The sequence below is a fragment of the Dendropsophus ebraccatus genome, chromosome 1, assembly GCF_027789765.1.
Source record: "Dendropsophus ebraccatus isolate aDenEbr1 chromosome 1, aDenEbr1.pat, whole genome shotgun sequence".
Classification (NCBI taxonomy): Eukaryota; Metazoa; Chordata; class Amphibia; order Anura; family Hylidae; genus Dendropsophus; species Dendropsophus ebraccatus.
In genome coordinates this window covers 233,177,015-233,192,780 of record NC_091454.1, presented here as the reverse complement: position 1 = coordinate 233,192,780, position 15,766 = coordinate 233,177,015, and the positions used below count along the sequence as shown (strand labels likewise).

The 15,766-nt window shown below is 49.3% G+C and overlaps 1 protein-coding gene across 1 annotated transcript; it reads left to right on the top strand.

Moving 5' to 3' along the window:
* Window positions 1–3,288: 3,288 nt before the first annotated feature.
* Window positions 3,289–14,829, top strand: CLDN7 (claudin 7). The gene is made up of 4 exons (XM_069950310.1): window positions 3,289–3,544; window positions 13,093–13,257; window positions 13,551–13,635; window positions 14,229–14,829. Exons 1-4 carry the CDS (start codon window positions 3,322–3,324, stop codon window positions 14,401–14,403), a joined length of 648 nt encoding a protein of 215 aa, XP_069806411.1. The 5' UTR covers window positions 3,289–3,321; the 3' UTR covers window positions 14,404–14,829.
* The last annotated feature ends 937 nt before the right edge of the window (window positions 14,830–15,766 follow it).

The following is a 15,766-nucleotide window of genomic DNA, read 5'->3' as shown; positions in this document are numbered from 1 at the left end:
TAGTACCTGCAGTGTTATCATAGGGATGTAGTATCTGCAGTGTTATCATAGTGATGTAGTACCTGCAGTGTTATCATAGGAATGTAGTATCCGCAGTGTTGTCATAGGGATGTAGTATCCGCAGTGTTATCATAGGGATGTAGTATCTGCAGTGTTTTCATAGTGATGTATTATCCGCAGTGTTATCATAGTGATGTAGTATCCGCAGTGTTATCATAGGGATATACTACCTGCAGTGTTATCATAGGGATGTACTACCTGCAGTGTTATCATAGGGATGTAGTATCCGCAGTGTTATCATAGTGATGTAGTATCTGCAGTGTTATCATAGGGATGTAGTATCTGCAGTGTTATCATAGGGATGTAGTATCTGCAGTGTTATCATAGGGATGTAGTACCTGCAGTGTTATCATAGGGATGTAGTATCTGCAGTGTTATTATAGTGATGTAGTATCCGCAGTGTTATCATAGGAATGTAGTATCCGAAGTGTTGTCATAGGGATGTATTTTCCGCAATGTTATCATAGGGATGTAGTATCCGCAGTGTTTTCATAGTGATGTATTATCCGCAGTGTTATCATAGTGATGTATTATCCGCAGTGTTATCATAGGGATGTAGTATCCGCAGTGTTTTCATAGTGATGTATTATCCGCAGTGTTATCATAGGGATGTAGTATCCGCAGTGTTATCATAGGGATGTAGTATCCGCAGTGTTATCATAGGAATGTAGTATCCGCAATGTTATCATAGGGATATACTACCTGCAGTGTTATCATAGGGATGTAGTACCTGCAGTTTTATCATAGGGATATACTACCTGCAGTGTTATCATAGGGAAATACTACCTGCAGGGTTACCATAGGGATATGCTACCCGCAGTGTTATCTTAGGAATGTAGTATCCGCAGTGTTATCATAGGGATGTAGCACCTGCAGTGTTATCATAGGGATGTAGTATCCGCAGTGTTATCATAGGGATGTAGTATCCGCAGTGTTATCATAGTGATGTAGTATCTGCAGTGTTATCATAGGGATGTAGTATCCGCAGTGTTATCATAGGGATGTAGTATCTGCAGTGTTTTCATAGTGATGTATTATCCGCAGTGTTATCATAGGGATGTAGTATCCGCAGTGTTATCATAGGGATGTATTATCTGCAGTGTTATCATAGGGATGTAGTATCCGCAGTGTTATCATAGTGATGTATTATCTGCAGTGTTATGATAGTGATGTAGTATCCGCAGTGTTATCATAGGGATGTATTATCTGCAGTGTTATCATAGGGATGTAGTATCCGCAGTGTTATCATAGTGATGTAGTATCCGCAGTGTTATCATAGTGATGTAGTATCTGCAGTGTTATCATAGGGATGTAGTATCCGCAGTGTTATCATAGGGATGTAGTATCTGCAGTGTTTTCATAGTGATGTATTATCCGCAGTGTTATCATAGGGATGTAGTATCCGCAGTGTTATCATAGGGATGTATTATCTGCAGTGTTATCATAGGGATGTAGTATCCGCAGTGTTATCATAGTGATGTATTATCTGCAGTGTTATGATAGTGATGTAGTATCCGCAGTGTTATCATAGGGATGTATTATCTGCAGTGTTATCATAGGGATGTATTATCCGCAGTGTTATCATAGGGATGTAGTACCTGCAGTGTTATCATAGTGATGTAGTATCCGCAGTGTTATCATAGTGATGTAGTATCCGCAGTGTTATCATAGTGATGTAGTATCTGCAGTGTTATCATAGGGATGTAGTACCCGCAGTGTTATCATAGGGATGTAGTATCCGCAGTGTTATCATAGTGATGTAGTATCCGCAGTGTTAGCATAGTGATGTATTATCCGCAGTGTTGTCATAGGGATGTAGTACCTGCAGTGTTATCATAGGGATGTAGTATCCGCAGTGTTATCATAGTGATGTAGTACCTGCAGTGTTATCATAGTGATGTATTATCTGCAGTGTTATCATAGTGATGTAGTATCCGCAGTGTTATCATAGGGATGTAGTATCCGCAGTGTTATCATAGTGATGTAGTATCCGCAGTGTTATCATAGTGATGTATTATCCGCAGTGTTATCATAGTGATGTATTATCTGCAGTGTTATCATAGGGATGTAGTATCCGCAGTGTTATCATAGGGATGTATTATCCGCAGTGTTATCATAGGGATGTAGTACCTGCAGTGTTATCATAGGGATGTAGTACCTGCAGTGTTATCATAGGGATGTAGTATCCGCAGTGTTATCATAGTGATGTAGTATCCGCAGTGTTATCATAGTGATGTATTATCCGCAGTGTTATCATAGTGATGTATTATCTGCAGTGTTATCATAGGGATGTAGTATCCGCAGTGTTATCATAGGGATGTATTATCCGCAGTGTTATCATAGGGATGTAGTATCCGCAGTGTTATCATAGGGATGTATTATCCGCAGTGTTATCATAGGGATGTAGTATCCGCAGTGTTATCATAGGGATGTATTATCCGCAGTGTTATCATAGTGATGTATTATCTGCAGTGTTATCATAGTGATGTAGTATCTGCAGTGTTATCATAGGGATGTAGTACCCGCAGTGTTATCATAGTGATGTAGTATCCGCAGTGTTATCATAGTGATGTATTATCCGCAGTGTTATCATAGGGATGTAGTACCTGCAGTGTTATCATAGGGATGTAGTACCTGCAGTGTTATCATAGTGATGTAGTATCCGCAGTGTTATCATAGGGATGTAGTATCTGCAGTGTTATCATAGTGATGTATTATCCGCAGTGTTATCTTAGGGATGTAGTATCCGCAGTGTTGTCATAGGGATGTAGTACCTGCAGTGTTATCATAGGGATGTAGTACCTGCAGTGTTATCATAGGGATGTAGTACCTGCAGTGTTATCATAGGGATGTAGTATCTGCAGTGTTATCATAGTGATGTAGTACCCGCAGTGTTATCATAGTGATGTAGTACCTGCAGTGTTGTCATAGGGATGTAGTATCCGCAGTGTTATCATAGGGATATACTACCTGCAGTGTTATCATAGTGATGTAGTATCCGCAGTGTTATCATAGTGATGTAGTATCCGCAGTGTTATCATAGGGATGTAGTATCCGCAGTGTTATCATAGGGATGTATTATCCGCAGTGTTATCATAGGGATGAGGTGACAGATACTCTCCCCTCTCTGTGTGACGTCAGCAGTTTCTCTCTCGCCGGATACCTGGGCTGAGTCTCGGTGACGTCAGCGGTGTGGGGGCGGGGCCGGGTATAAAGGCGCAGCACCTGGCGCAGGTGAGCACACCGTGTGAGGAGGAGACTATGGCTAATTCGGGGCTGCAGATCCTCGGCTTCCTGATGGGGCTGCTCGGGTGGATCGGACTGATCGCCGCCACCATTATGCCGCAGTGGCGGATGTCCTCGTACGCCGGGGATTCCATCATCACCGCCATCGCCATCTACCAGGGACTGTGGATGTCCTGCGCCACCCAGAGCACCGGGCAGATCCAGTGCAAGGTCTACGACTCCATCCTCAACCTGGACAGTGAGTACCGGGGACGGGGAGACCGGCGGGAGGGGGGGACGGGGAGACCGGCGGGAGGGGGGGACGGGGAGACCGGCGGGAGGGGGGGACGGGGAGACCGGCGGGAGGGAGGGAGGGGGGACGGGGAGACCGGCGGGAGGGAGGGAGGAGGGGGGAGGGGGGAGGGAGGGGGGACGGGGAGACCGGCGGGAGGGAGGGAGGGAGGGAGGGGGAGACCGGCGGGAGGGAGGGAGGGGGGACGGGGAGACCGGGGGGAGGGAGACCGGGGGGAGGGAGGGGGGACGGGGAGGGGGGACGGGGAGGGAGGGGGGACGGGGAGACCGGCGGGAGGGAGGGAGGGGGGACGGGGAGGGAGGGAGGGGGGACGGGGAGACCGGGAGGGAGGGAGGGGGGACACTGCTGCACCCCCCCGCCTGTGCAGAGTCTTCCAGAATAGGGGTGTGATGTCAGGCTTGTAGTAGTCCTTGTATCCTGGTACTACCACCCCCTGTAGACTGCTGCTATTAACTCCATGCTGGAAGCTTCAGGAGATCCCTGTGCTGCACTACCACCCTTCCTGCTCTCCCTATCTCCACTACTCTCCCCACTCTCCTCTGTGCTGCTCTCTCCCTATCTCCACTACTCTCCCCACTGTCCTGTGCTGCTCTCCCTCTCTCCCTATCTCCACTACTCTCCCCACTGTCCTGTGCTGCTCTCCCTCTCCCCCTCTTCCTATTTCCCCCCCTCACTCTGCTCTGTGCTGCTCTCCCCTCTCCCCACTACTCTCCCCACTCTCCTCTGTGCTGCTCTTCCTATCTCCACTACTCTCCCCACTCTCCTGTGCTGCTCTCTTCCTATCTCCACTACTCTCCCCACTCTCCTGTGCTGCTCTCTTCCTATCTCCACTACTCTCCCCACTCTCCTATGTGCTGCTCTCTCCCTCCCTATCTCCACTACTCTCCCCACTCTCCTATGTGCTGCTCTTCCTATCTCCACTACTCTCCCCACTCTCCTCTGTGCTGCTCTCTCCCTCCCTATCTCCACTACTCTCCCCACTCTCCTATGTGCTGCTCTTCCTATCTCCACTACTCTCCCCACTCTCCTATGTGCTGCTCTTCCTATCTCCACTACTCTCCTCACTCTCCTATGTGCTGCTCTCTCTCTCCCTATCTCCACTACTCCCCTCACTCTCCTCAGTGTGGCTGGGTCCTGCCCCCTTTGCCCCTCTTGTTGCCCCGGGGGGTATGAGTAGTCCCTCTCCCTGGCCCGGCTGAGCACTGGGGCGGCGGCCATGTCCTTGTGCAGTGGTAAACCAGTCTGACTGGTTCTGTAATGGAGCGTTTGCTTCTCCCCTCCCCCCCCCCTGGCATTGTAACTGGAGCTGAACTGGGGCCAGCTGGGAATACAGGTGTACACAGTGGGCGGCCGCACCCTCCTGCACTGGTGACCCCGCCAGCCCTGGCACCGCACACCTGAGAGTGCGCCCGTTATCCCTTATCTCCTCCGATAACCCGCTTATCTCTCCTCTAAGTGACTTATCTCCAGCCTGCCGATACTGTGCTGCTGTGTATACAGGGCTGTCATACCGCTATATACTGTGCTACTGTGTATACACGGCTGTCATACCGCTATATACTGTGCTACTGTGTATACACGGCTGTCATACCGCTATATACTGTGCTACTGTGTATACATGGCTTGTCATACCGCTATATACTGTGCTACTGTGTATACACGGCTGTCATACCGCTATATACTGTGCTGCTGTGTATACAGGGCTTGTCATACCGCTATATACTGTGCTGCTGTGTATACAGGGCTGTCATACTGCTATATACTGTGTATACACGGCTGTCATACCGCTATATACTGTGCTGCTGTGTATACAGGGCTGTCATACCGCTATATACTGTGCTACTGTGTATACACGGCTTACATACCGCTATATACTGTGCTGCTGTGTATACAGGGCTGTCATACAGCTACATACTGTGTATACAGGGCTGTCATACCGCTATATACTGTGCTACTGTGTATACAGAGCTTACATACCGCTATATACTGTGTATACACGGCTGTCATACCGCTATATACTGTGCTACTGTGTATACACGGCTGTCATACCGCTATATACTGTGCTGCTGTGTATACAGGGCTGTCATACCGCTATATACTGTGCTGCTGTGTATACAGGGCTTGTCATACTGCTATATACTGTGCTGCTGTGTATACAGGGCTTACATACCGCTATATACTGTGCTGCTGTGTATACAGGGCTTACATACCGCTATATACTGTGTATACAGGGCTGTCATACCGCTATATACTGTGCTGCTGTGTATACAGGGCTGTCATACCGCTATATACTGTGCTACTGTGTATACACGGCTGTCATACCGCTATATACTGTGCTGCTGTGTATACAGGGCTTACATACCGCTATATATTGTGCTGCTGTGTATACACGGCTTACATACCGCTATATACTGTGCTGCTGTGTATACAGAGATTACATACCGCTATATACTGTGTATACAGAAATTACATACCGCTATATACTGTGCTGCTGTGTATACAGAAATTACATACCGCTATATACTGTGCTGCTGTGTAGTGTCTATTGTAGAGAAGGTTTAGTATAGTGTAGATTATGGAGTGAAGGTCTGATTATCGGCAGGGGGTGTAGGTTATAGCGGCTGATTATCGGCAGGGGGTGTAGATTATAGCTCCTGTGTCTGATGATTATCGGCAGGGGGTGTAGATTATAGCTCCTGTGTCTGATGATTATCGGCAGGGGGTGTAGATTATGGCTCCTGTGTCTGATGATTATCGGCAGGGGGTGTAGATTATAGTGGCTGATTATCGGCAGGGGGTGTAGATTATGGCTCCTGTGTCTGATGATTATCGGCAGGGGGTGTAGATTATAGCGGCTGATTATCGGCAGGGGGTGTAGGTTATAGTGGCTGATTATCGGCAGGGGGTGTAGGTTATAGCGGCTGATTATCGGCAGGGGGTGTAGGTTATAGCGGCTGATTATCGGCAGGGGGTGTAGGTTATAGCGGCTGATTATCGGCAGGGGGTGTAGATTATAGCTCTGATGGCGGCTGATTATCGGCAGGGGGTGTAGATTATAGCGGCTGATTATCGGCAGGGGGTGTAGGTTATGGCTCCTGTGTCTGATGATTATCGGCAGGGGGTGTAGATTATAGCGGCTGATTATCGGCAGGGGGTGTAGGTTATGGCTCCTGTGTCTGATGATTATCGGCAGGGGGTGTAGATTATAGCTCCTGTGTCTGACGATTATCGGCAGGGGGTGTAGGTTATGGCTCCTGTGGCGGCTGATTATCGGCAGGGGGTGTAGGTTATAGCTCCTGTGTCTGATGATTATCGGCAGGGGGTGTAGGTTATGGCTCCTGTGTCTGATGATTATCGGCAGGGGGTGTAGATTATAGCGGCTGATTATCGGCAGGGGGTGTAGGTTATGGCTCCTGTGTCTGATGATTATCGGCAGGGGGTGTAGGTTATAGCGGCTGATTATCGGCAGGGGGTGTAGGTTATGGCTCCTGTGTCTGATGATTATCGGCAGGGGGTGTAGATTATGGCTCCTGTGGCGGCTGATTATCGGCAGGGGGTGTAGATTATGGCTCCTGATTATCGGCAGGGGGTGTAGGTTATGGCTCCTGTGTCTGATGATTATCGGCAGGGGGTGTAGGTTATGGCTCCTGTGTCTGATGATTATCGGCAGGGGGTGTAGGTTATGGCTCCTGTGTCTGATGATTATCGGCAGGGGGTGTAGATTATGGCTCCTGTGTCTGATGATTATCGGCAGGGGGTGTAGATTATAGCGGCTGATTATCGGCAGGGGGTGTAGATTATGGCTCCTGTGTCTGATGATTATCGGCAGGGGGTGTAGATTATAGCGGCTGATTATCGGCAGGGGGTGTAGGTTATAGTGGCTGATTATCGGCAGGGGGTGTAGGTTATAGCGGCTGATTATCGGCAGGGGGTGTAGGTTATAGCGGCTGATTATCGGCAGGGGGTGTAGATTATAGCTCTGATGGCGGCTGATTATCGGCAGGGGGTGTAGATTATAGCGGCTGATTATCGGCAGGGGGTGTAGGTTATGGCTCCTGTGTCTGATGATTATCGGCAGGGGGTGTAGATTATAGCGGCTGATTATCGGCAGGGGGTGTAGGTTATGGCTCCTGTGTCTGATGATTATCGGCAGGGGGTGTAGATTATAGCTCCTGTGTCTGACGATTATCGGCAGGGGGTGTAGGTTATAGCGGCTGATTATCGGCAGGGGGTGTAGGTTATAGCTCCTGTGTCTGATGATTATCGGCAGGGGGTGTAGGTTATGGCTCCTGTGTCTGATGATTATCGGCAGGGGGTGTAGATTATAGCGGCTGATTATCGGCAGGGGGTGTAGGTTATGGCTCCTGTGTCTGATGATTATCGGCAGGGGGTGTAGGTTATAGCGGCTGATTATCGGCAGGGGGTGTAGGTTATGGCTCCTGTGTCTGATGATTATCGGCAGGGGGTGTAGATTATGGCTCCTGTGGCGGCTGATTATCGGCAGGGGGTGTAGATTATGGCTCCTGATTATCGGCAGGGGGTGTAGGTTATGGCTCCTGTGTCTGATGATTATCGGCAGGGGGTGTAGATTATAGCGGCTGATTATCGGCAGGGGGTGTAGATTATAGCGTCTGATTATCGGCAGGGGGTGTAGATTATAGCTCCTGTGTCTGGTGATTATCGGCAGGGGGTGTAGATTATAGCGGCTGATTATCGGCAGGGGGTGTAGGTTATGGCTCCTGTGTCTGATGATTATCGGCAGGGGGTGTAGATTATGGCTCCTGTGTCTGATGATTATCGGCAGGGGGTGTAGATTATGGCTCCGGTGTCTGATGATTATCGGCAGGGGGTGTAGATTATGGCTCCGGTGTCTGATGATTATCGGCAGGGGGTGTAGGTTATGGCTCCTGTGTCTGATGATTATCGGCAGGGGGTGTAGATTATAGCGGCTGATTATCGGCAGGGGGTGTAGGTTATAGCTCCTGTGGCGGCTGATTATCGGCAGGGGGTGTAGATTATAGCGGCTGATTATCGGCAGGGGGTGTAGGTTATAGCTCCTGTGGCGGCTGATTATCGGCAGGGGGTGTAGATTATAGCGGCTGATTATCGGCAGGGGGTGTAGGTTATGGCTCCTGTGTCTGATTATCGGCAGGGGGTGTAGGTTATAGCTCCTGTGTCTGACGATTATCGCCAGGGGGTGTAGGTTATGGCTCCTGTGGCGGCTGATTATCGGCAGGGGGTGTAGATTATAGCGGCTGATTATCGGCAGGGGGTGTAGGTTATAGCTCCTGTGGCGGCTGATTATCGGCAGGGGGTGTAGATTATAGCGGCTGATTATCGGCAGGGGGTGTAGGTTATGGCTCCTGTGTCTGATTATCGGCAGGGGGTGTAGGTTATAGCTCCTGTGTCTGACGATTATCGCCAGGGGGTGTAGGTTATGGCTCCTGTGGCGGCTGATTATCGGCAGGGGGTGTAGATTGTGGCTCCTGTGTCTGATGATTATCGGCAGGGGGTGTAGATTATAGCGGCTGATTATCGGCAGGGGTGTAGATTATAGCGGCTGATTATCGGCAGGGGGTGTAGATTGTGGCTCCTGTGTCTGATGATTATCGGCAGGGGGTGTAGGTTATGGCTCCTGCGGCTGCTGATCGGTCAGTGTAAAGGTGACAGCGATCAGAGGAGCAGGAAACTGTCTGATCCTCCGCTGATGGTCTTTAGAGCAGCTTCCCGTGTAGACAGGGTTATGTGTTAGTGTAAAGGCACGGCTGTACATAGAGCGTATACCATCCATATATACATAGAGGGTAAACTGTACTTATAGGATGTGTATATATGTGCTGTCAGTTTCCAGATCACACAGCAGTACATACTTACCTAGTGCACTTCTGTCATCTGGCACCCTGCTCTCAGACACTCTCGTTCAGCTACTGTATCTTCAGGCCACCTCCTCCAACATGATTGACAGCTGTAGGAGGCGGGGTCTAAAGATACAGCAGCTGGATGGGAGTGTCTGAGAATAGGGTGCCAGATTACAGCAGCGCATTAGGTAAGTATGGACTGCGGTGTCTGGAAACTGACAGCATATGTACGCTATATCTGTGCTGTTTCCATGGCTGCACGGACAATATAAGGATTGTTTGAGCAGCCCGGCTGCCCCATTTCTCATGCCGTGTAAAGGCTCTGCACCCATCTCCATTGGCGCCTGTTTGTGGCCTTGAAATTGTGTAATATCAGGGTGTGCTCACACTTAGGCGGAATTCTGTGGCGGAACTTTCTGCTGCAAAATCCTGCCTGTCTCTGTGTCCATTCTATTGTTTGGGTGTAGGTTATCCAGTGTGTATGGCTGTATAGGGTGTAGGTTATCCAGTGTGTATGGCTGTGTAGGGTGTAGTTTATCCAGTGTGTGTATGGCTGTGTAGGGTGTAGGTTATCCAGTGTGTGTATGGCTGTGTAGGGTGTAGGTTATCCAGTGTGTATGGCTGTGTAGGGTGTAGGTTATCCAGTGTGTGTATGGCTGTGTAGGGTGTAGGTTATCCAGTGTGTGTATGGCTGTATAGGGTGTAGGTTATCCAGTGTGTATGGCTGTATAGGGTGTAGGTTATCCAGTGTGTGTATGGCTGTATAGGGTGTAGGTTATCCAGTGTGTATGGCTGTATAGGGTGTAGGTTATCCAGTGTGTATGGCTGTATAGGGTGTAGTTTATCCAGTGTGTATGGCTGTATAGGGTGTAGGTTATCCAGTGTGTATGGCTGTACAGGGTGTAGGTTATCCAGTGTGTATGGCTGTATAGGGTGTAGTTTATCCAGTGTGTATGGCTGTATAGGGTGTAGGTTATCCAGTGTGTATGTCTGTACAGGGTGTAGGTTATCCAGTGTGTGTATGGCTGTATAGGGTGTAGGTTATCCAGTGTGTGTATGGCTGTATAGGGTGTAGGTTATCCAGTGTGTGTATGGCTGTATAGGGTGTAGGTTATCCAGTGTGTGTATGGCTGTATAGGGTGTAGGTTATCCAGTGTGTATGGCTGTATAGGGTGTAGGTTATCCAGTGTGTGTATGGCTGTATAGGGTGTAGGTTATCCAGTGTGTGTATGGCTGTATAGGGTGTAGGTTATCCAGTGTGTGTATGGCTGTATAGGGTGTAGGTTATCCAGTGTGTGGTGCTGTATAGGGTGTAGTTTATCCAGTGTGTGGTGCTGGTTGTATAGGATGTACATTCTATGGTTGGGGTGTGGTTTATCCAGTGTATATTGTGTAGTACAGCAGCTGTGTACAGAGCGGAATGTCCCTTTGTGTGTTGGGGGGGGGGGGGGGGGGGGTTCTGCCTTCTCTCGCTCACGGTGACTCCAGTTTCTATGAAACTGCCTCCCCTCCCCCGATGTCACACCCAGGTGTTTCAGCATACGGAAGTGTCACCTCTCTCCCTGTGGCTGACTCACCCTCCATCTGGGAAACTCATGGTGATGCTACAGTGTAAAGTCATGATCAGGTGCCCAGGGTCCCTGTATTGGGGGGGGGGGGGGGGGGCTGTAGCACACCTGCCCGGCAGCCTCACCAATCAGGTTAAGGATGAAGGTTTCTGTAGTGTAATATGAGCAGCTCCTGCCCTGGGCGGTTGGGCAGGTTCTTTGCCTTAGAAGTCCGGTTGTAATGCCTATGGTCACATGAAGGGTTAATGCCGGTGACGCGTCCTTAGGAATGTAGAACTTGTGTCTTCTCCTGTAAAGAATGTATAGGCTGTCCATACATGTTCTCCTGTAGGGGCATGGGGGTCCTAAGAGGAAGCTGTGAACACAAGATTCTAGGTGTAGGCTTGGCCTGGAGTGGCATGGCGTTGGTGGAGGCTCGGCCAGAGTGGCACTGTGGCATGGCGACGTTGGTGGAGGCTCGGCCAGAGTGGCACTGCGGCATGGCGACGTTGGTGGAGGCTCAGCTGGAGAGGCCCTGTGGCGTTGGTGGAGGCTCAGCTGGAGAGGCCCTGTGGCGTTGGTGGAGGCTCAGCTGGAGAGGCCCTGTGGCGTTGGTGGAGGCTCAGCCGGAGAGGTCCTGTGGCGTTGGTGTGGGCTCAGCCCGGAGTGGCCCTGTGGCATGTCAGCATTGGTGGAGGCTCAGCTGGAGAGGTCCTGTGGCGTTGGTGTGGGCTCAGCCCTGAGCGGCCTTGTGGCATGTCAGCATTGGTGGAGGCTCAGCCGGAGAGGCCCTGTGGCGTTGGCTCCGCCGGAGAGGTCCTGTGGCGTTGGTGTGGGCTCGGCCCTGAGTGGCCTTGTGGCATGTCAGCATTGGTGGAGGCTCAGCCGGAGAGGTCCTGTGGCGTTGGTGTGGGCTCAGCCGGAGAGGTCCTGTGGTGTGGGCTCGGCCCTGAGTGGCCCTGTGGCATGGTGTCGGACTTCTCCACTGTGATAAGCCAGGTATCTTGTACCACATCTGTGGAGATAGGACAAGGATACCACAATCTGCTTTCCACGCTTGTATTTACCTCTTAACCATTTTGGTTGTGGTCATACAGGTCCGTTCCTGGTTAAGGGGTATTCCTAAGGAGTAAGGGCCCTATTACACGGGATGATCGTGCGAAAAATCGTTAAATCACTCGCATTTAAACGATCGTTCTGTGTACTTGCAGGCAACGATATTGTTTGTACGTCGCTTTAGATCTGAACCTAAAATTATTGCTAATCGTTCGCTGTAATTCCACGTTCCTTCGCTCAAGTTCCGCGTTTTTTTCGCTAATCGTTCAGTGTAATTGCACTTTATTCCTTTTGATCCCAGAACAAACAATCATAGTAACTATTATAGCTCTGTGTAATATGGTGAACGACTTCAGGTTAACCATAAACAATCTCATTTGCGATTGTTTATCGTTAGTCGTTAAAAATTGCTCAGTGTAATAGGACCCTAGGTAACATGTTGCCTATCCCAGTGTACATGAGATGCATGCTATGGTTCAGTGTGAACTTCAGCATGTATTACTAGAAACCATTAGGGTGCTGTCCAGGGAATGTGATGTATGACTGTTGGAGTTACCCATGACCCTTAATAGAGCTCAATAGTCTTCTGACAGACGAGACCTGTAAGAATAGATCTCGGCAGTCTTCTGATAACTGTGACCTGGCGTAGATCTCGGCAGTCTTCTGATAACTGTGACCTGGCGTAGATCTCGGCAGTCTTCTGATAACTGTGACCTGGCGTAGATCTCGGCAGTCTTCTGATAACTGTGACCTGGCGTAGATCTCGGCAGTCTTCTGATAACTGTGACCTGGCGTAGATCTCTGCAGTCTTTTCATAACTGTGACCCGGCGTAGATCTCGGCAGTCTTCTGATAACTGTAACCTGGCGTAGATCTCTGCAGTCTTCTCATAACTGTGACCCGGCGTAGATCTCGGCAGTCTTCTGACAACTGTGACCTGGCGTAGATCTCTGCAGTCTTCTGACAGACGTAACCCATGATGGATCTCTGCATTCTTTTAGACGTGAAGATCTCATGTGATTCTTCTTTTGCAGCTGCTCTTCAGGCCACTCGGGCCCTCATGGTGGTCTCTATTGTGGTTGGCATCTTTGGCATTGCTATTTCTGCCATGGGTATGAAATGCACCAAATGTGGAGGAGATGACCCTGTAAAGAAGGCACGCATCGCCATGACTGGAGGCTTTGTCTTCTTGCTGGCTGGTGAGTACCATGTGTGTGAGAAAGGGGTTAGGAGAACATGGCCGCTCTCTTCTACAGACAGCACCGCTCTTGTCTCTAGTTCAGGTGCGGTTAGCAATGAAGCTCCATTCACTTTAGTGGAACTGAATTACAAAATCTGCACCCAAACTGGAGACCAGAGCGATGCTGTCTCTGGAAGAAAGTGGTATGTTCTTGGTAATGCCTTTAAGTAACTGGGCTGGCTTGGAACGAGACCTTATAAAATAACATTATCTCCACGTGTAACACACTTATAACTGATTTTTGTCTTCCAGGCCTGGCTGCTCTCATTGCCTGCTCCTGGTACGGTAACCAGATCATCCGGGACTTCTACAACCCACTTACACCAATCAATACAAAGTGAGTATAGTCTGAGTGGGCATGGTTGCGCCTCAGAGCTTGTGGTGAGGTTGCTGAGAGATATTGGGCTGGAAGGGCTGAGGCCATGGGTGGAGGATCGAGGTGGTGGGCTTTAGGAGGGGGCTGGAGCGGGGTAGATAGGTGATTGTTCAGCTCTTGTGGAAAAAATGCCCCACGCTGGACTTTCCCTCTTAAGGGTCCTATTACGCATTTCATGTTAAAAACCATATAGCTGGAATTTAAGATCTGTGTGTACGTAGGCAGCGATCAAACTATCATGTTGCAGAAGCATCTTTTGAGCGGACGATAAAATGGCCAATCGTTGGCAGATCTTCTGGTGTATGTGCACCATTTGTTTGTTTGCAGGTCGTTTGCTGGTGATTTATTGTCAATTGGAGAAAGTGAAGAATCAAGTAACTTCCCCCCCCCCCCCCGTCGACAATCTTCTGTTTCTTTATAGTAAACATCTAGAGTGGGGATAGTGGGATATAGTCAACCTCTGTGGCTGTATATAAAACCTCTACGTATCTGAACATCCTCGTAGCCCTGACCTGTGCCCTCTGTAGATTCTGACCTGTGCCCTTTCTTTGCAGGTATGAGTTTGGTGCCGGGGTGTTTCTTGGCTGGGCAGGCTCTCTCCTGGTCCTTATTGGCGGTTCCCTTTTGTGCTGCTCATGTCCTCGCAAAAACACCTATGCCAAAGGTTATCCCAAGAGCGGAGGCGCAAGAACCAAAGCGGCCTCCAGCGGTGGCAAAGACTACGTCTGATTCCAGTGGCAGGTGGCCTATCCATCTCTAGGTTCTGTCATCAATCCCACACTGCAGCACTTTGATCCGAGCGGACGGCACAAGTGGCCGCACCATGGCTTCATCCATAGTGAAGAGACTAGGTGGCCATTTTATTAAACATCTGTTTTTCGTTCTGTGAAAGAAGATTGTCTAGGTGTGGGTCTGCGGTGTGCCGGGCATCGAGGCGGCTGCTGCTCTACAAGAACTGGTTCTCAATCCTGGCATATTTTCCCCCAGTCTCTACAACACTTTTGCAGTTTAACTTTATTCCGTGTAATAATGGGGGTGGGTGGGTGGGCATGCAGACAAGGGCCAGGGGGGCTCTCCAGCCTTGTTACCTTTCTTAGTGATTGTATGGTTGACTTTTTAATAGAAATGTTTTGTAAATAAATGTTTTGAATAGAAGTTCATGTCTGGATCTATGTTGTGACTAGAGATGAGCGAACCGGGTTCGAATCGATCCAAACCCGAACGATCGGCATTTGATTAGCTGGGGCTGCTAAGGTTGTCTGGAGAACATGGATACAGCCAATGACTATATTCATGATTTCCACATAGCCTTATGGTGCGTTTACACAGATTTATCTTACAGATTTTAGAAGCCAAAGCCAGGAATGGATTTGAAAACAGGAGAAATCTCAGTATTTCCTTTATGACCTAGTCCCTCTTTATAGTCTGTTCCTGGCTTTGGCTTCAAAAATCTGTCAGATAAATCTCTGTGTAAAGGCACCATTTGGGCTTTATCAAAGTTCAGCAGCCACCGCTAATCCAATGCCAAAAGTTCGGGTTCGGATCGACTCGCGCATGCTCCAGGTTCACTCATCTCTAGTTGTGACTGTTCCTGGGAATATGATCTCCACATCTTCTCTGTGACAGTCACTCATCTTGGGTGACCGCTGCCATTGTAAGGGTACTTCTACACACATAGATATCTGACCAATTTCTGAAGCCAGAGCCAGAAATAAATCTAAAAAACACTCAGACGCAGCCACATTCATGTTTCCTTCCTGGGTGACATGGTCATTCCGTCACAGTTGGGCTTGGTCTTCTGTCTGTACACCAGTGTGGTTGTCCTACCATCTCGTCCTGACTGCCGCACTTCATACAGCCCAGGAAAGTCTGGGTAGCTTATAGCAGACACGTATGATGCTGAGCCAGTGTCTCCAGATGTCTTCCTATATGCCCCAGGCCTAGTAACCAACCCAAGACGCGTGACTGGTAAGATAGACTGGGTCATGGGACTCCCACTGGCTGATCATATAACCCTTTCCCTGCCAGAAGTGTTTGCTAGCTCAGCCCAACTTACACAATTCCTTGTTCACCATAAGATAAAGAGTGTTGG

Coding starts and splice junctions, on each gene's coding strand:
- CLDN7 (XM_069950310.1), top strand. CDS start 3,322: ATGGCTAATTCGGGGCTGCAGATCCTCGGCTTCCTGATGGGGCTGCTC. Junction 3,545..13,092: donor CTCCATCCTCAACCTGGACA/GTGAGTACCGGG, acceptor CTTCTTTTGCAG/CTGCTCTTCAGGCCACTCGG. Junction 13,258..13,550: donor CTTTGTCTTCTTGCTGGCTG/GTGAGTACCATG, acceptor TTTGTCTTCCAG/GCCTGGCTGCTCTCATTGCC.